Source organism: Lepidochelys olivacea (genome assembly GCF_965140295.1).
Source record: "Lepidochelys olivacea isolate rLepOli2 genome assembly, chromosome: 6".
Classification (NCBI taxonomy): Eukaryota; Metazoa; Chordata; order Testudines; family Cheloniidae; genus Lepidochelys; species Lepidochelys olivacea.
Genome location: NC_140416.1, coordinates 24,805,562 through 24,825,755, shown reverse-complemented (window position 1 = coordinate 24,825,755; position 20,194 = coordinate 24,805,562). Strand labels below are relative to the sequence as shown.

General features: G+C 40.6%; 1 protein-coding gene across 3 annotated transcripts; it reads right to left on the bottom strand.

Annotated features, from left to right (window-relative positions):
* Positions 1-254: 254 nt before the first annotated feature.
* Positions 255-19,830, bottom strand: UEVLD (UEV and lactate/malate dehyrogenase domains). 3 transcript variants are annotated; one of them, XM_084630588.1, is made up of 12 exons: positions 19,812-19,830; positions 18,135-18,219; positions 17,223-17,288; positions 15,312-15,475; positions 13,708-13,843; positions 12,169-12,293; positions 11,384-11,489; positions 9,938-10,108; positions 8,757-8,930; positions 5,249-5,336; positions 4,412-4,535; positions 255-3,291 (listed from the first exon to the last, which is right to left on the bottom strand). In XM_084630588.1, the coding sequence occupies exons 2-12, from the start codon at positions 18,145-18,147 to the stop codon at positions 3,124-3,126; spliced, it is 1,335 nt and encodes a 444-aa protein (XP_084486714.1). In that variant the 5' UTR covers positions 18,148-18,219; positions 19,812-19,830; the 3' UTR covers positions 255-3,123. The 3 variants fall into 3 exon arrangements, with proteins under 3 accessions (XP_084486714.1, XP_084486712.1, XP_084486713.1); XM_084630586.1 differs by lacking the exon at positions 19,812-19,830 and adding an exon at positions 19,642-19,805; XM_084630587.1 differs by lacking the exon at positions 19,812-19,830 and adding an exon at positions 18,567-18,652.
* Positions 19,831-20,194: the final 364 nt, after the last annotated feature.

Here is a 20,194-nt window from a genome sequence, read left to right as displayed (position 1 = left end):
GTCAAGGTCCAAATTTCTTGAACAAGAAAAATTTTTTTTAAAAAAGATAACTATTTACAAAGATTTTAGGGTCTGTTAAAAAGTGTCTGGTGGACTAGATTTGGCCTACAGTTTGCCTCTTGATTAACCCCGCTTTAAGCCACAGGGGCAAACCAGGAGAGTGGCCCCTTCTGTAAGCACATGAGTGCATACTAAATTTTACACATAAATGAGTCCATAAGATAGAAGAGACTAATATATAGACAGCATAGGTGTCACGTTCTGCATCCTTTATTACTGCCACTTCTTAACAGCGTACGGATGAAGCTTATTGCTGACAGCCGTAATGTAAGCAACAAGACATTTCTTGCATTCACTACAAAGGTAGTTACAAATGGCATTTTGTTTGAGTCATGATTAATATTTTAATACAAGAGCATACTTACCATAACATAGTATTAGAGTTAATGAGCATCTCCTATTATCTTGGTGCCTGATGTGTTTCTTTAGTTGAGACCCTTCAGAATGGTACCTTGGACAGCGCATGATCACTATTAGAGTCCTCCTATTGTCTACTGCAGTTTTGATTAATTTTTCCAACAACCACCTTCGCGTAAGTAATTCATTTAGAGGCATAACAAGAATCATTAGATCTTGAGAACCACAAAACAGGAGAACCATGATTTAAAACAGAATTGAATGAAAGCACAGTATATAGATTACAACGACTCGATACTTCGTGACACCATCAACGCCTAAGACCATAATTTGAAAACAGAATAGCAGGAAAACAGTGCAATATACAAATTACATGAATTCAGTATATCTGAACCTAGATATCAACATTAAGAGTTTTGCAGCAACACACCAGCTGTTTAGGATACTGGAAATGGCTGGCCAACTAAAATCCTCATTTTAGAGGCCCTTAATAGCAGGCCACATCTTACAAGTACTTTGTGCATCTAAAACACTTTTTCCCCCACTGTTTCTGAACAAGAATAAGTGTCATACAACAGATGCCTTTTAGTGCCATTAGTCTAAAAGTGACTTTACACAATTTCCTTCCTACAACAATGTAAAGTGCCATGTAATGTATTTTTAAAGCTGCAATCCCTTCTTTTTAAATAAAAATTGGAAATGTCTGAACAATGGCATTTAATATATTTAAAAATTAGATCAGATTTCTGAATTATGAGTGCTAAGTACAATTTATCCTATAAAGTGACAATTATAAGAGGACTGCAGCTTTTAACAAAATAAGATACAACATTAAGGTACAAAGATGATCTATTCTAGCTAAGTGTAGCCCTCTTTATGAACAATTTTAAATGTACCACACTTTAAGGAAAAGTTAGTTATTGCTCATTCATGAAGATATTAATAAGTTACAAAGAAAACCAGTCCAGCTAGAGACTAGTGCTCAATTATGTTTAAACAACCAGCTCAATTGTTCTATCATAATAATCACTATTTACAAACCATCACTGATTAAATCATTAAAAAAATGCTCGGGCAATATGAATGGTGATCCCATTAAGGAAAATGTAGTTTTCCTATTTTTGGTCTCAATCCTGAGATCACTCAGAAGATCACAACTCCCAATGATGTCAATGGGCTAGATCGTGCCCCCATCTATCACAATGGAAACTGGACTTGTAAGTGATACATATCAGGCCCAAAAGGTTGTTGAGGGTACTAAGCCTCTTTAAGACTGGGCATTTTCTGAGGTATAAGTGTAAGGCACAAGCAAGTGTATCATCACTCTAATTCATTCATATATTGTGTCTTTACCAACATAAAGCTGCAATGGTATTTTAAGAAATACATACCAGCACTTTTAAGAGTTGGGTCCACATTTTCTCCTTTACTGTATTTGGTATCATTAGTATTCAATTGAATACTAAAGTCTACTCACAAGATGAATTATACTACTTTTCTTTTAGGAGTGTATCATAATGAACAAGCAAAGATTATTTAAGAAGTCGATAAAACCACTTGTACCAACATGCATTCTTTTCCGGTTTATTTTAAACATTAGTATCCTGCTTTTTTTGTACACCCCTCACCCTTGTCAGCCAGGAGTGTCTCCCTACTCAGATTCAGTTGCCTTTCCCAGTCACTTTATTCCTTATGAACCTGATCCAAAGCCCACTGACATCAATGGGCTTTGAATCATATATTTCCATGAATTAATTATGCCTCCAAGTCTTATTTACTTCTATATTACTCAACTGTAAGATTGTCCTTTATTCCCACCTCCCCCCACACAAACACCTCACCACTGTGTACAGTATCTGTACCAATGCTGTATTTGTTGGCATACCTCTAGTGTTTAAAACAAAAAAGTTATTTCTAAAACATATAGCATAAAAGCACCTAAAGTGCTGTAAAACATACAAAACAATTAGAACAGAGAAAAATTCTAGGAAACAAGCTCAGACAATTAAATGAACATACAACAGCATTCATACACAATACCCAAAAGCTCAAGCTCAAAGGTGTATCATTAAAAAAATATTTCCCATTTTTCCCAGCAGTGTTCTAGTGTTAAGTTCAATTACATGAAAACAATGAAGTGCTTTATCGTGTTTGCTAAGCATGAGGATCATTTTAGTCAATCCTTTACTGCACTGAAAAGCTGGACTGCAATGGTGTTCTAGTCATGCCCCCTACACTGAAGGTTACAAGGGAGGTGACATACTGCTTCTGTAGTGGCTCTACACCACTCAAGGATTCTCCCTACACTAGACACACTTGCAGACAGACTGCTAAGTCAGCTTTACAACCTATTTGTCCCAGCAGAAGGCACAACGAAAACATAGTGAATGTGAAAATCAGGCCTACATAGTGCATAGCTTAGTAACAAAGAATGCAGGCAAAGTTACATAAATTTTGACAAAACACAGTTGTAGATTATCTCTTCATTTTGACTACAAAAGCTACAGCTTTTTTAAAAAAAGAAAAAAGCTTTCCATTTTGTGATGTTCTCTGTTACATAGTTTAACTAATGGTTTGAAGGAGTGAGGCAGTTTTGAAAGGAAATGATAATTCTTCTGTTTGCAGAAACCTATATCTACCAGGGAAACATTTTCCCTTAGCAAACCCAGCATTTTCATGAGCAGATATGGCATGATTCCATTGTGTTTACAGTTTCAATTGCTGTTGAAGGTCATGAATTGATGCTGCACTGCTTTGCAGTTTCTTTGCCACCAACTTATCCTCCTTCAGTGGTTTGATAATTTCAGTCACTCCATTGGTTCCAAGAATACATGGCATACTTAAAAATACTTCACTGTTTATATTGCAACACCCCTGAAATAGACAAAAAGAATGTACATAAAAACAACTCTTAAGTTCATTAATCTCCATTCCCCATGCCCACTATAAAATACAAAATTATGTACATTAACAATTTTAAATAAACAAGGATAATTAATCACAAGACATGCTTTGTTTAGCTGACAAGCATAGCTTAGTTTGTTATTTATAATACTGTATAGTAGATTAAAAATTCTACTTTTTAAAAAAATCTTAGTAATAGATCATCAACATTCTGCAACTAAAATTAGTTGAAATTTTATAAGTCTTGTTCAAAATAAAATTAAATTTTTGTTCGAATCTTGCATAGTGTCTGTACAATTTATGTTCATCTCAAGACACTATTAGTCACTCCCATACCTGAATAGCTATTTCACATAACAAGTGCTAAAATGTTCACATGATGAGAAGAAGAAATTAAGTTTATGTACATAATGAAACACAAACAAGCCTTTGTAATCTCAAGCACAAAATGGATCAGTCACCAACATAGGAAGTTCACAGACCTTGTCACTAAAGAAAAATGTTTCCACAGTGTGTTCTAATATAAACAACATATTGCTTTAATTAAGTCCTTTAGAATGAAATTTAATTAAAATCTAGTCTGAGATTCTGTTTTTGTCAAATATAAGCATATCCTCTCTTCCCTAATTAGAAAATGAGGGACTAGAAAAGTTTGCCTCCTGATCTGACAAATACAGAAGTGAGAAAATCTGCATCGGATTCTTGTAAATGGAGTTGAAGATGTTTGGCCTTTGGGGAGATTTGCATTCAACATTAAGCACTTTGAACCATGACACGTCTGCTTGTTATTTTGCCAAAACTAACTGTGTTAATAGCCTTGATCGGTGATGAGCTGGACACCAGCACTGCACTTGTTGCACCTCTCAACTCCTATAATTCGAAAGGCCACTATAGTAATTGCAATAATTGATTTTTGCTCATTTTCAGATGGATCCTAAAAGCTGGGTGCCTGTTGTAGGAATAAAGTAACTAAAATAGTGTGTCTGTAGAATGGCTGGTCAAGACTAAGGTCTATATACGGCTACAATTAACATGAGTAATAGGATTAAAGGCACAATAGAAAAATATATGAAATTAATACCATATTTACCTTTGCCAGAGTTGATATGGAATGAATCTTTCTTTTATTTTTCAGTATACTTTCAATCAGATCAGCTATTGACAGCCCAACAGACCAGGACTTTTGACCTTTTCCTTTAAGAACTTCCATGGCTCTACGTAACAGAGAAAAATGTGGTTTTAGAAATTTCTTCAGTTACCATGTTTTGTTTGACATACAGTATTCCATAAACACACAAAAAGTATTGCATAGCATATGAAGACCGCTGTCTACTTCTCTAAAAATTGCATTCTAAAGCAATGCTTTATTTCCCAATTCTACAAAGATCACAATTTTTTAATTTCTCCATGCAAACGGTAAAATTTTGCTAACTTAATAAAAATTATCATGGCAGACATTTTCCTAATTTCTATGAAAAGCAATGTTAAATATATACCCTGTTCACTGCAGTGTATTCTTGATTAAGAAGTGTTTTAAGAACCTCAGAGGGAACGTACTAAATAAGTGTCATGTATTAGGATTATGAACAGCCTAGTTTACTGCATCAAATAAATGCTGATGCAACGCATTTTAGTGTAAGTGTTGCAAACAGTTTAGAGGAGCACACACTTATTCTATTAACATTACCACTTAACTATATTTAGCTACTGGAAAAACAAAATTCAGAACTAAAAAAAAATAGTCTTTTCCTATATACTCAAGGTATACCAATGACCTGAAAGTTTCAAAGCAGACTTGCTCATAGTAGTAAAGGAAAGTCATATTATTCAGAGATTCTGAACTCTGTGGATTGGGAAAAAAACACCTCTACTATTCTGGTAACAGGTTGGTGTGAATTTAAGTTTACTGTTGTAACAGTGTTGTTACCTGTTTGCCAACTGCTCCTGAGAGTTATCATTCACTACTCCTTCAGTTTGATGACATGTTATTAAATTAGAACCACTCCATGCAGGCACTAAATCAAATTAAAAACAAACTTTTGTCAATGTTATAAAATATTGGAATGATAAAGTTTTAAACTGGATTTTCTGAAGTGTATACTGGTACAGGCCCTGAGGGCAGTTTGGCGTCTTACTGAGGTTCTAAGTTCCATGGCAGAACTGGCCTGGAGAAACTTGTTCAAAAAAAGGCTTCACATAAGGGTTTAACAGAATTTGTTGTTATGCATTAGTAAGTACACTATGTAGAATGTGGCTTCTATTGTCAATGTTAAGACACATATGGTAAAAGACAGGTTTCAGAGTAGCAGCCGTGTTAGTCTGTATCCGCAAAAAGAACAGGAGTACTTGTGGCACCTTAGAGACTAACACATTTATTAGAGCATAAGCTTTCGTTGGCTACAGCTCACTTCATCGGATGCATAGAATGGAACATATAGTAAGAAAATATATATATATATATTATATATATATATATACACACACACACACACACACACACACACAGAGAACATGAAAGGGGTTTGTTCACCTGCACATCTACCAATGTGATATATGCCATCATGTGCCAGCAATGCCCCTGTGCCATGTACATTGGCCAAACCGGACAGTCTCTACACAATAGAATAAATGGATACAAATCTGACATCAGGAATCATAACATTCAAAAACCGGTAGGAGAACACTTCAACCTCTCTGGCCACTCACTAACAGATTTAAAGGCGGCAATTTTGCAACAGAAAAGCTTCAAAAACAGACTCCTACGAGAAACTGCTGAGTTTGAATTAATATGCAAACTAGATACCATTAACTTGGATATGAATAGAGACTGGGAGTGGCTGGGTCATTACACATATTGAATCTATTTCCCCATGTTAAATATCCTCACACCTTCTTGTCAACTGTCTAAATGGGCCATCTTGATTATCACTACAAAAGTTTTTTTCTCCTGCTGATAATAGCTCATCTTAATTAGCCTCTTACTCCACCTTTTCACTTTCTCTGTATGTGTGTATCTTCTTACTATATGTTCCATTCTATGCATCCGATGAAGTGGGCTGTAGCCCACGAAAGCTTATGCTCAAATAAATTTGTTAGTCTCATATGGTAAAAGAAAAGGAGTACTTGTGGCACCTTAGAGACTAACCAATTTATTTGAGCATGAGCTTTCGTGAGCTACAGCTCACTTCATCGGATGCAACTGCTTTTTCAAAAATTTGATTTCATTATTTTGAGGACAACTTTTGGAAGGAAAAAGGGAGATAACCCTCCTCTGAAGAAATTACCACCTCTGCATGGCTTTCAATTTAAGAAGAAAAAAAACCTGACACTTAAGAGAAAGGTAGCAGTAGCTGCATTGTGTAGGAGCAGATGCCGCACAATCGTGAATTAAAGTTTGACATTTCTATGTGGAGTAGCAGTTTAAACAGATGTGATAAAGAGCCTAGTTTGTTTGGTTTTTTAATTACTTTATCCTTCATACATCACTTTTTTTAAATGTAGGGAGAAGCTAAATCTCACTGTATCCAGTTCTGTAAAGAGCACTCAACTCAATTCTATCTTCCTCTAGACCAGGGGTGGGCAAACTACAGCCCATGGGCCAAATCCAGCCCCTCAGGGCTTTGGATCCAGCCCGCAGGACTGCCCCCCCCCCCGTGGTGCCACGGGCCCCGCACTGCTCTCAGAAGCGGCGGGCGCCAGATCCCTGGGGCCCCGGGGGGGCGGGGGGGCAGAGGGCTCGGTGCATTGCCCTTGTCTCCAGGCACTGCCCCCTGCAGCTCCCATTGATTGGGAACGGGGAACTGCGGCCAATGGGAGCTTCGGGGGAGGTACCCGGAGGCGTGGCAAGGGCAGTACATGGAGCACTGTGCCCCACCCCATCCCCCAGGGGCCATGCAGGGATGTGGTTCTGGCTGCTTCCTGGAGCAGCGTGGCATGGGGCCAGGGCAGGCAGGCAGTGCACCACTGCCACCCTGGAGCCACTTTAGGTAAGCGGCACCGAGCCGGAGCCCAAACCCCTCCTGCACCCCATCCCCCAACTCCCTGCCCTAAGCCCCCTGGCCTGCACCTCGCACCCCAACTCCCTGTCCTGAGCCCCCTGCCACACCCTGCACACCCCAACTCCCTGCCCTGAGCCCCCGCCACACCCCTCCTGCACCCCAACCCCCTGCCTTGAGCTCCCTCCCGCAGTCTGCACCCCTCCTGCACTCTGCACCCCAACCCCCTTTCCTGAGACCCTTCATATAGCCCACACCCCTCCTCTGCCCCAATCCCTTGCCCTGGGCCCATTCCTGCACACCACACCCCCTCCCACACCCCAACCCTGCATACAATTTCCCCACCCAGATGTGGCCCTCGGCCCAAAAACTTTGCCCACTCCTGCTCTAGACCCAAAACTCCTGGGTTCCATTCTTGTCGCTGCTGTGCACTTGGGAAATCAACTACAGCCAGTTTGCAAAGGTACTGAGCAACCACAGCTACTGTGAACATCCATATGAGTCAGGGATTAGCACCTCTGAAAACGTGGTATTCTCTGAAGTACTGACAGCCCTCCACATACTTTTACTCCCATGCATTCCCTTCCCTGAAAAAGGGTCCTCCCTCTTCAATATCTTTAATGTAATTTAGTGTTATACCAAATAAGCAATCAAGGCTGTACTTCTGTACACTTCTCCCCATTTGGGGACACACAGAGAACATCTTTGTTTGCTCCCATCCTGCTCTAGAATCTTGGGGGACACCCTGTAAACCAGGGGTGGGCAAACTTTTTGGCCCGAGGGCCACATCTGGGTATGGAAATTGTATGGTGGGCCATGAAACCTCACAAAATTGGGAGTTGGGGGCAGGAGGGTGGGGCGGCTCTGGCTGGCGGTTTGGGCTCTGGGGTGGGGATGAGGGGCTGGGGATGCAGGAGGGTGCTCTGGGCTGGGACCGAGGGTGGGAGGGAGGATCAGGGCTGGGGCAGGGATTTGGGGTGCAAGGGAGAGTCAGGGATGCAGGCTCTCGGCAGCGCTTACTTTAAGCAGCTCCCAGAAGGAAGCTCTGCATGCTGCCCTGTCCCTAGGTGCTGCCCCTGCAGCTCCCATTGGCTGGGGCTGCCGGATAATGAGAGCTGTGGGGGCAGTGTGCGGAGCCCCTTGGCTGCCCCTACACGTAGGAGCCGGAGAGGGGACATGCCACTGCTTCTGGGAGCTGCGTGTAGTGGGGCAAGCTCCGGACCCCACTCCCCAGCTGGAGCGCCAGAGCAAGGCAAGCCCCGAACCCCACTCCCTGGTGGGAGCTCGAGGGCCGTATTAAAACAGCTGGAGGGCTGGATACGGCCCCTGAGGCGCAGTTTGCCTCCCCGCTGTAAACACTAACACTCTCCATAGGATGTGTCTTTCCCCCCCCTTTCTAGAACAGTTCAAATTCAAAGTCATAATCATGTATCAGTTTACCTTTATCTTCCCCTCGTTCGCCGATAATCCAAGCCTCTTTTCCTACGGTCTGTGCTTTCAACAAGTTTGTGATAATATATTGGAATCTCTCAGTGTCTAGATTACAACCAATTCCGATAACTCTGCTTTTAGGAAATGCACTCAGCTTCCATGATACATAAGTCATTATTTCCACTAAACATGGGACAAAAGTTTGTTGAAAACATACAGAATTACTCCCAAAATTCAACACAACAGCAAACTATAATTCACACTCAAGAAACAAAAGCAGGAACATTTTATAACTCAAAGTATAAGCATACAGGACACTATCAGCAGCTTACTCATTTCTAAAATAATGAGTCAGGCTTTGAAAATAATCATGTCATAGCTCAAATAAAATATTAAGAAAAGATATCAGAAACTCAAATAATTTCTCTCACCACCACCACCCCAAAAAACTTAGCCCCCACCTTAAAGTTTAGTTCTCTTTCCATTTCGCAAATGTCTCCTCCTCGTTCCCTGTTTTGAATGGAGCAAAAGGTCATCTTTCCAATTTCTCTAATATGTTATAGTAACATGTTTTAAGTGTGTGTGGATGGGTAGGTTCATGTCTACTTCTTCCTTCCCAACTTACTTGGAGTTCTGACACAAGATCATGGAATCATGATAGTTTTATGATCATGAATGTGTTTCCAAACAAACAAGGGGCTAAGTATTTAACATAAGGTAACATAAGGGCCTATCAAACAGAAGTTTTGATCATATTGTGTTTATATATCCTTACAGCATAGGGGAAGAGAGAGAGAGATCTTGTCACTAACACATTTGCAAGGTGCTACAGTAGATGGACATACCATAAGACTACAGTAGATAGACATATCATAAGACTCTAGATAAAATGAGGTTTAAACAATAGACAAAAACAAAACATATGCAAGAAGACTTTTGATATAGAAAATAATCTCATTTCCCCCCCTTTATCTCAACTACGCTTAAGACAACATCTTACCAACAGCCTCTCCATATAGAGAAACACACGGATATAGTGGTTTGCCCAAGTCTGAAGAGGGAGTCCATCTCAGAACTGGGATTAGAATTTAGGAGTGCTGGCTCCCTGCTCAGTAGAGTATACCAGGCAAAAGGATATTCTTTAAATAGATTAGAACAAAAAACCAGATACATGTAAAATACCAACAAACCTGGATGAGATGCGACAAGCAGCACACTATTGTGACTATAATGTGCTACTGCTGGGACAATTCCTCTGAATAGATCCACATTGCTCTGTATGACACCAAGATACGACTGAGCATTACCCAGAGAATTAACGGTGAGCACTACCACTTTTGAATTAGCAGAAGCAGAAAAATCTGATAAACATAAAAAAAAATTGAGGGTTTTTTTTTAAAGTCTCATTTTATCAAATTATAGATATGTCAAGATAGACTTGGCGCAAAAATGTTTTAAATGACCCATACTAAAACCAGTACATATAGGTTCAGTTCAACACAAAACTATTTTGTTTGCCTTTCCGCAAGAGCCTTTAAGTTAACAGCTTTTTTCCTACAGTAGAATTGAACTAGAAAGATATATAAGGATATTTTTATGTATCACCATCCCCGATCTATTGTGTTGGAAGTGTATACAGAGCTTTGTTTTGGAATTGCTTTGCCTATAATATGAGTGTACTTTGCCCCCTTCTACAGTACCTTTAATCCAAGGATCTCAAAGTATTTTACAACTAGATACGCCTCATAGAACCATGCAAGGTTGACATTATTCCCGTTTATAGATGGAAACCTGAGGCTTCAATTTGCTCATGATCATACAGAGCTTGATGCACAGCTTGGAAGACAACCCAGGAATCTGGACTCCCAGGCTCCTACTCTAACAACTGGGCATTGGTAGCATATATTACATTAGCTTTTTGATATTTATTTCTTTATACCTTGCTGAGAAACTAAGAAGTAAAAACTAGCATCCTTCTCCTGACATCATTATTTGGATCTCTAAAAAAGAAATTCTCTCCCGTTTCCAACCCCCATCTAGCTAGGTATTTATACTGGGGCCATCGCTATAGAATCTGAACACTGCATCCTGATAATCCTGGATTCTTGGTGAAGATCTTTATCCTCATTTCTTTCTTTCACATAGGGGCTTCTGTTCTTTTTGTCCTTCTAGCTCAGAGTCAAGGATGCTGACACTGTATCAAAGAGTCTGTTCTGGTGGTTTGGCATGAGGTGGAACATGGACTAAAAAAGAACCAACGTATCTTACAAAATATATCTAGTAAATGAACTGAATGCAGCTAGAAGGTGCCCGATTGATAGCACAAGAGATCTAAGCCTCTAAAAACAGAAAAGATTAGAGTATTGGACAAGAGCAGTACCAGCTTCCCTGGACCATGCCACCAGCATTTCACAGTCTTAATCTGCACACACCACTTCAGGAGGTGAGAAACTATCAGAAGATAATGGGTGTTTGAAGACCCAGAATGAATTTACATTAATGACCAGAGATGAAAGATTCTATCACTCCCTAGGGTGATCTAGTTCCCATAAAGTAAATAAATATATAAGTATACAGCAAAATAAAAATACAGAACATACAGTAATATGTTCCACTACAATATAAAAAATGACTACCTTTGCTGATCTCTACATTTGGCAGAGCAAAGATACCCAGGTCCATTGTTCCTCCTTTTGCTGCTCCTTCTGAGAGGTCTAAGAGAACCACCTGGTCTGCAGCACCCTGTGCAAATAAATATATTTCAGCTCTGCAACAGAATAAAATGCAGTTTATTCTGATAAAAAGATGCTTCTGAGATTTGATCTCACTTTAAAAAGAATTTTAATTGTATCACAAAACCCCCCCAAAACAGCCCACACCCAAATCACCAATGATTGTGTAATGTTAAATGGAAAACTGGACATCTGTGTTGGTAGTTCCATTACCAAATAGTATATTAAACCACATACACAAAACTCACCTTAGGAGGGTTACACTTAGACACTCAAAGTTAAGGCCAAAACTGTGACTCTTGTGCTCAAATACTGAGCACATACAGAAATACCATACACTGTGAGAACTCCACAATATCTAGGGCACAACCTTGACAATATCCCTTAACTACAAATTTATGTAGTTTGAAGAATCTGTGCTCAACATTAAGATGTTTTATAACAAACAGCTGACTGTCGGACCCCATAAAGGATGATTGAATTTGAAATGTGTACATGTTATCTTTTTAGTTTAATATATTTAAATAGGAAAAAGGTAAACTAAAGAAGCAACATCACAAATTATTAAAAGTACTTAAAATGAAGTCATTGTTTTTGTATTTTAAATACACTAAGAACTAGGTTGGAGATCATTATAGGAACAGCACTAGACAATATTAATAGCTATTCTATTAAAAATGAGTAAGTACCTTTGCTGCAATTGCTAGTACACAAGCAATGCCAAGATCTCCTGCTCCAATCACAGTAACTTTGTTAAAGCCTCCATCTTTTTTCTGTCCACCCACCCTAGTCTTTGAATTCATGTCAGTTTCACCTAAAATTTAAAAAAACCAATCAATCACAGCTGGTGGTTTTATAAGACAGTGTAAACACATGTACTGAATGTGAAAGATAATGCCTGGGTCCGACCAATCAAATTACTTTGTTTTCTCCAGTACGCTGGTCACACTATGGAAACTAATTTTCAAGGCTTCCATTGAGTAAGACATTTTTTCCACAGAATTATATTCTTACAATTTACATTTAAATTAAGTTCTTCATCAGCAAGGAAAAAAATTCAAATAGACGCCTTTTCTATTAACCACGCTCCCCCAGCTCTGCCACTGAAATGCAGTGTGACCCTGGGCAACTCATTTAATTTCTGTACACTTCCATTTCCCCTGCTACTCTTTGTCCATCTTGTTTGTTTAGATTAAGATATTTGGGACAAAAACTCTGAACTGCTTTGTACAGTGTCTGGCCTTGAATTCATGGAGCAGTAATGTGGACTACAGTGGGGGGTGATTTCTAAAGCACACTAAAGTGTTGCACATTAATTGGTCCATGTAGACCTCTGGTGGTGTGTACTAGGATTCCCTAGTGCTATGTTTGCACTGTTTGAAACAGTACTAACATTAAAGATCACGAAGCAGTATTTAGTGAGCACCAGCAGGGGTCTATATGAACCAATTAATGTGCAACACTTTAGTGTGCTTTAGAAATCACACCGCACTGCTGCTCCATATAGGTAATCCCTCTAGTACAGGGGTGGACAACCTGCGGCTCCTTGTGTAGGCACTGACTCCTGGGCTGGAGCTACAAGTGCCAACTTTCCAATGTGCCAGGGGGTGCTCACAGCTCAACCCTTGGCTCTGCCACAAGCCCTGCTCCCACTCCACCCCTTCCCGCCCCCTCCCCTAAGCCTGCCATGCCCTCGCTCCCCCCCCCACCCCCAAGCACACAGATGATCAGCAGGTGTGGGAAAGGAGGGAGAGGCATTGATCGGCAGCTGGTGGGCGGGAGGCGCTGGGTGGAGAGCTGGTTGGGGGGCTGCTGACGTATTACTGTGGCTCTTTGGCAACGTACAGTGGTAAATTCTGGCTCCTTCTCAGGCTCAGGTTGGCCACCCCTGCTCTAGTACAATCTTGGTTGGCAACTGTAGGCATTACCACAATACAAATAATAGTAATCCCTTTAATGCTACTACATGCACCAATGTATACTACTGCAGAAAGTGTTTTTAAAATATTGAAAGACGGTTTTAAAGTGCATTATCCATAAGAGAACATGTAAATCAGCTATGCCGTCAGAAAGTAATTTAAGGTAAAGGAAAAATAATGAGCTTTAGGAAAATGTAACTACTACAAGTTTAAGTAATATTTATTGTCCACCTTGAAAAGATAAAATAAAAATAACTAAAAGCATAGATAAAATTGATATTGATTCAGATCTGCTGACAAATTACACACCTGTAGTTATCTTTGCAATATAGGATAGCAGTTCTAACTGCTTGGCTTCATCGGAAGATGATACTGAATACAGAGGTAGCTCTTCCTCAAACTTTTCAATCATTTCTTTGATTAATCCAATGATAATTGACTTTGGCTGGAACACATACATATAGGAGAAGACTTACAATCTTTACTAGCTATCATGATAAAACAGCATGCCCATAAATTGCAATAATTTATCACAAGGTATCAAGAGTCACTGTATAAATTTAGCCAAACTATAAATATCAATCTTTCACACCCAAACCAACTTTTAAGATAGAGGAAAAGTAGCACTGCCCATGAGTATATTTCTATTTTATTTTTAATACCTTATTAATACAAATATAAATGTGTGACTATGGGAGTATGGATTAGAAAAGTGGAGAATATAGAGACTGAATTAAAGATACCAAACACCAACTCAATTGGTTGTTTGAAGCATTATTGGACGTAAGAAAGCCTCTGATAAAGTAGCATATATTACTAAATACAGGCTAAGGCTATATCTACACGGAGCACTTTACCGGTATAGGCATAACCTTACTGCCAAAGCACTCCCAGTGTGGACACAGTAAACCAGCAAAGCCTCTGTACCAGAATAGTAAAACTAACCCCCCACAAGCAAAACAAGCTATACCATTAAAGAGTTTTGTCTGTGTAATTGTGCCTACAGTAGGGACTTCTGCTGGCACAGCTCTGTCGGTCACAAATCATAGATCTTCACACCCATACCAGCAGAAGCCTGTAGAAAAAACATAGCCTACTTTGCAGCAAGAAGAAAAACAAAACTCATTAGAGAAGTTTCAGGCCAGCTGCATCAGAGCCCGATCTTGCAGTCTTTATTTGGACAAAGCTCTCATTGAGGTCAATGGACCTTTTAGCTAAGTAAGGACTGGGCATGAATCAGTAATTACCAGGTACATATTCACAAAGAAATTTCCTCATTAAGTAGGAAAATGACACCCCTCACCCCCACTCTTCCCCCTCCAAAAACCTCAACAGCTTTGTTTTTATTTATCTTAAAAAGCTAGCTGAAAAAAACAAAACAGATTTCATTAAATTATTTTTTATGGCTTGACAGCCACACGTTTAAAGTAACCTATGTACTGCATTTCATAAAAGAAATCCACTTGGCAACTAAAGTTGCTTTTGGACCTTCTATACGAGTCATCCCCACAAAAACAATCTCGATTTTGCAATAATATCTATACCAGACATAAGGCTATTATATCAGTTACTATAATTTTACTGAAAAACTGCACTTGCTAAATATAACCTCAGCTTACCCAGTTACTGGACATTGTTCACAACACTAAAAGAAAATGTGTCAAACATCTCTATTTGGTTTATCCTTCCCTCTAACAGAAACAAGTTTAATCCCCTTTTTTCCTCAATTTAAAATTAGGACATTTTTCTACTGCTACTGAAGGCTACTGCTTAAAGGGAAACAATCTTCTGCTCCTGTTTGCATAGTCATTGACTGTACATTTTCAGATTAACAAATGTAGGAGAAGAGAAAAAAATGAGTGTTAATTTATATGTAATATAACGCATTCTTCTTGGAATTTGTTTTTCCTTACGTGGCTCCAGTTTTGCAAATAGGGCAAGTATATCCTGCCACGTGCATCTACGTGTTTTCCCACAGAGATTTCCATGTTTATAGTTGGTTTCAGCAAGCAAATGGGAGGAGCAAAAGGATGAGAATCCAAAATCCACAAACAAATTGGTATGTTATAGGAATTACCTGTTAGACACAAAACAAAAAGAGTTATGACCTCCACATTTCGAAGGTATACTGAAATCATGATTGTGTGTTCGGTTTTCCTTAAAATATAGCACTTTCTTTGCTTTGATTATTTATGCTATTGATTTATACTATCCCTACCAAACCTGGTATATTAAGTATCATTGATTGAAATCCTGTCAAATATAAATTGTCAAATTTACAGAGCTCTACCAGCAAATAAGTCTGACTTTCAGAACAAAGGAACTTCTTAGAGCAATCTATTTACTTTTATAGGGTTTATATAACCTTGGAAACAGAGAGCTAATGAAGAGGAGACTCTATTAAGTGCTTTATATTTAGACTTCAAAGACTGCAAGTTCAAGGAAGAGTCCTAATTATCTGAGGACACTGCATATCCAAGCACAGGGCATGAAGACTTTACCCAACACCCACCAGCCTGAGGACTAAGGGCTTATCTACACAGTCTTTCACCTAGTTAACTAAATCAGTTTTCTAATACGTAGTTAGTTATTTCAGGGCAAGTGTATTTGAGGGCACTCTTATTTTGGAATAGAAGTGGCTACTGTTGATTTAGGTAAACTGAGCGCTTGTCTACATGGTTAGTGTGTGACAAGCTAAGGTATGAAACTGGGAGTATGTCAACTTTTAGGGCATCTACACTGCCCCGCAGTTTGGACTACAAAGGTTGTAACTCCTCTATGTAGATGTTCCAGGCACAAACTAAAAGGTTCCTGGTTCACATTAATGTAATCCTGTTTGAAGGTGGCCACGAGGCCATCCCCACTACTAAAGCCAATCTGCGCAATTTAACCCCAGAAATTTAAATGAAAAAACATTGGTGTACAGAATTTAACTGTCAATCAGCTTTACTTAAAGTATTTTTAGAAGTGAGCTCACACTCCAATCCTTTGGCTGATCATAAGGAGAAGAGCACTCTTACTTTCCATTTTCTTCCCTCTCGGCCTCCTGGCTACTGCAAGAGTGAGGAGAGATCTCTGCTAAGCTATTCTTTTCTCAGCCTTTGTGCAAGTTGTTCCCTCCAACCCAGACAATGGCTTTAGTGCCAGCCACTGCTTTTCCTCATAGCTTCTTCCTTCCCCCAAGACTCTGAACCAGAGGTAGTCTATTTTTTGTCAAGGTCCAAATTTCTTGGTCAAAGTATAGCCCAGACTCCAGAGAAAATTAAAAAAATATAATGATGATGATAATAAGTAAATAGAAAGATTTTGGGGTCTGTTCAAAAGAGTCTGGTGGTCTATTTTTGGCCCAGGGTCTGCCAATTGACTACCCCTGCTTTGGTGATTAGCGATTGCTGCAGCTTGACCAGCTATGAACAGCAGCAGAGGCACTGGAGCTGTCTATCTGCAGATTTAGGAAGATAGCACTGGATCATTTTACACTATGTTCATATATGGAAATTATCTTTAAAAACAAAACAAAACAAAAATTATAGCTTTGACCCCAGACACTGATGACCAAAGCAAGTGGATTTTTCAAGCCCAGTCCAAGTTATCTAGAAAGAGATCTTAATCCAACTCTTGTGTGGAACATGGAGACTCTCCAGGTCACCCATCTTAGAAAAGGAAACAATGATATCTCTGCCTTCTTGGCAGTACTAAATTAGAAGCCTTTTCCAAGATTCTATATGACTAATCAGGAAGATATACTGTTAAATGTACACAATGTCTTACCACTGTATTTGGCTTTGGTGTAGAAAATACAGTCTATCAGTTGTTAGCCTTACCCTGATATTTCACTGGAATAGTGCCACTGAAATTCAAGAGGTCTTTAAGGGATCCGTCTTTGAAAGCTGAAATCGAGAACAAGTTTTTTCTTTTTTAGTGGTTAGAGGATTTTTTTTTTAAATACAAAATTCTAAGTATTACCCATACTGCTTCATTCCACATTTAAATAAGTACTGATTTCAACTCTCAGATGTATGCTGAAAATGAACATTTACCAGTGAAATGTGACTGCAAAGATTAATTCCTTGTACTTAGATACTACATCTAGTAATTAAACACACACAGGTGACCTTCCCCCCCTCCCTTTCTTTTTTTAAAATAGAATGTTACTTTATTTATTCCTTTGGTATCACTCTTTATTGGAAGCTTAATGACAGTTGCACAACTAAGGAAACTTTATGTGCATCTTGTTGACCTTCTCCATTGTGGTCTCAAGTTACAGTGCTTTATCAGCTTGCATATCCCTCCAAAAAGGGGCCTCTGCTCTTCTTCCTTCTCTGTAAGGCTCGTGTCAATAGGACTTTTCTTCTTGCTGGGGGTGGGGGGATTCAGGAATTTACTTTTAACAATGTAAATCCATCAAATTATGTTTAAATTTGCTTAAGTGAACTGGAACAATAAGATGGAATCCATGAAATTACCAATTTGTATAATCACTGATGTGTTACAATTTATTCATTTTTTAAAAAAAATATACTGATTAGTTTGTTGAAGGTAACTTACAACAAGTACTGTAGGAAATGAACTCCTGAAAAAAAAAGTCACATGATATCACGTGAGGAAGACAAACTGAAAATGACAGTAATTTAGATATATTTCATTGTAGATAGAGAACCTATGAAAAGTCAGAGTTCCAAACAATCATTAACTGTTGAAAAAAAACAATCAAAGTAACTAGATCAGATTCGTACTGTATGTGTCCATGGAGAATCTGAAGTTTGGGTAGATCTTAACAACATTTTTCAGTTCTTCTATGGTCAGGTCCCGGAATTTATACTGTACACAAAACAAAAAAGAATGTTTCAACTTGAAAGGACTACTTCTTTGGTTGCACAGGATAGGTGGGGAAGAATAAGAGAAGAGAAGGCAGAAGGAGGCAGCTAATTACCTTTAACTAACAATTTTGCCATTAAATTAATTCTTAAAACAGATTGCTCCATGGCAAGGATAATCTTATGAGCATATTAACATCTGCAATTATATATTTATACAATATATTTGAAAAAGGTGAAGCAAAATAATTACGTTATTTGCTAACAGCAAACTCTATAATGGCTTTCACATTTTAAAGGGTTTTCATAACCATTTTCTCACAAACATATTAAAGTATCTGAAAAATTCACCTTTTGGATTGAAATTTTATGTGCTTAGTCTCTGTCCATAAGTGAATTAATTTTGGAGAGGTGGAGCAAAATCCATATAGTGGTTGTGTTGGGTGGGAGTAGAGGAAAAACCCAAACATTTCTTAAAAAAAAAAAAAAAGCTAGCCACATTTTAAGGTAGACTTACAGCAGGAACTGCTGAAATTTGAAATGTGGTATGAATATAATTATCGGTGAGGGCTAATGCCTTTGCAAAACCAGACTTCAGCTACTTCCTTTGGATCATTCCCTCTCCATAGGTTGCCTTATAGATTCTTTATCCTCCCCAACAATTTTGCGGATCTGGGATTGTTCAGCTTCCAGGATTTAGATATGGTGCTCCAGATCATGGGAAATTTGAACTGACACCCCAACACAGGCACCTAAGCGACAAGCATCATACAACAGCAGCCCCATTTTGGTTCAATGAACTAGCAGCTACACTGGGAAAATAAGCAGAAAACAGTACACTTGGGCATCTGAGTGGGGGGGGGGGTCACATATGGACGGGGAGCTGGGTGGAGGGTGCACTTATGTAGGGGTGAGCAGGGGTGCAGTTGCTCTAGCTCAGTGGTTCTCAAACTTTTGTACTGGTGACCCCTTTCACATAGCAAGCCTCTGAGTGTGACCCTCGCCTTGTAAATTAAAAACACATTTTTATATATTTAACACCATTACAAATGCTGGAGGCAAAGCAGGGTTTGGGGTGGAGGATGACAGCTCGCGCCCCCCCCCCCATTTAATAACCTCACGACCCCCTGAGGGGTCCCGACCCCCAGTCTGAGAACCCCTGCACTAGGGGGACTGGGAGGTGGATGCACTGGTGGGGGGGGGGAGGGGAGCCGGCGGTGCGCGTGCACTCGGCGGGGGGGTGAGCCGGGGTTCCCTGCCCACTGATACCCGCTCCCTCCCACACGCGGGGCAGGGTGCCACGCGCCCCCACCCAGCCCGACGGGGGGCCAGGCCGGGCACTGCGGGGGCAGCGCGTGGCTGCCGGGTCCCAGACCCTGCCGCCGCCCTGAGGGGAGGCGGGAGCCCGGCACGCGCGCGCGCGCACCTTAACCAGCTGCGTCCTCAACGTCTCCTCCGAGAACTCCATCGCGGCGGGGGCACCTCCCCGCGCTTCCTGCGGCGCCTGCGCGCGGCCTGGACAGCAACCGCCAGGAACCAACGCCCCCCTTTCTCTCAGCCCAGGGAGGCGCGCGCGCCGCGGCGCTGGCTGCTCACCTCATGTCCCCGGGCGGGAGCGACCAGCTGTTTCCGGGCCAGCGGTCCCGCCCCTGCCAGGCTACCGCGGCCCTTGCTACGCAGGCGGAGCCAGGCCCACCCGAAGCCTGCCCTGCGGGCTGGGCCCAGCCCCCCCCGCGGGCTGGGCCCAGCCCCCCCCGTGCCAGGCCACCCCGCCTGGTGGACTCTGCCATGCTCGGGCTGGACCCGTGCTGCCCAGGCCGCATGCTAAGGGCCCGGCCCTGCCAGCTCTCCGGGTTCCCTCGCTGCTGCTCAGCGGGTTGAACTCTGGCCACGCTAGGCTCCTGGACACGCAGCTTAACCGTACCACGAGAACGGTACCTGGCCCCTTGAAGCCAGCCTAATAGTCCTCCACCTGAGGG

Bases quoted from the DNA above. Each gene is read 5' to 3' on its own strand.
- UEVLD (XM_084630586.1), bottom strand. From the start codon at position 19,683: ATGGAGTTCTCGGAGGAGACGTTGAGGACGCAGCTGGTTAAG. The intron at 8,931-9,937 runs GTTTGTTGGTAT...TCCCATGTTTAG, and splicing joins GCTTGTCGCATCTCATCCAG to TGGAAATAATGACTTATGTA. The intron at 5,337-8,756 runs GTAAACTGATAC...AATTTGATTTAG, and splicing joins CGAACGAGGGGAAGATAAAG to TGCCTGCATGGAGTGGTTCT.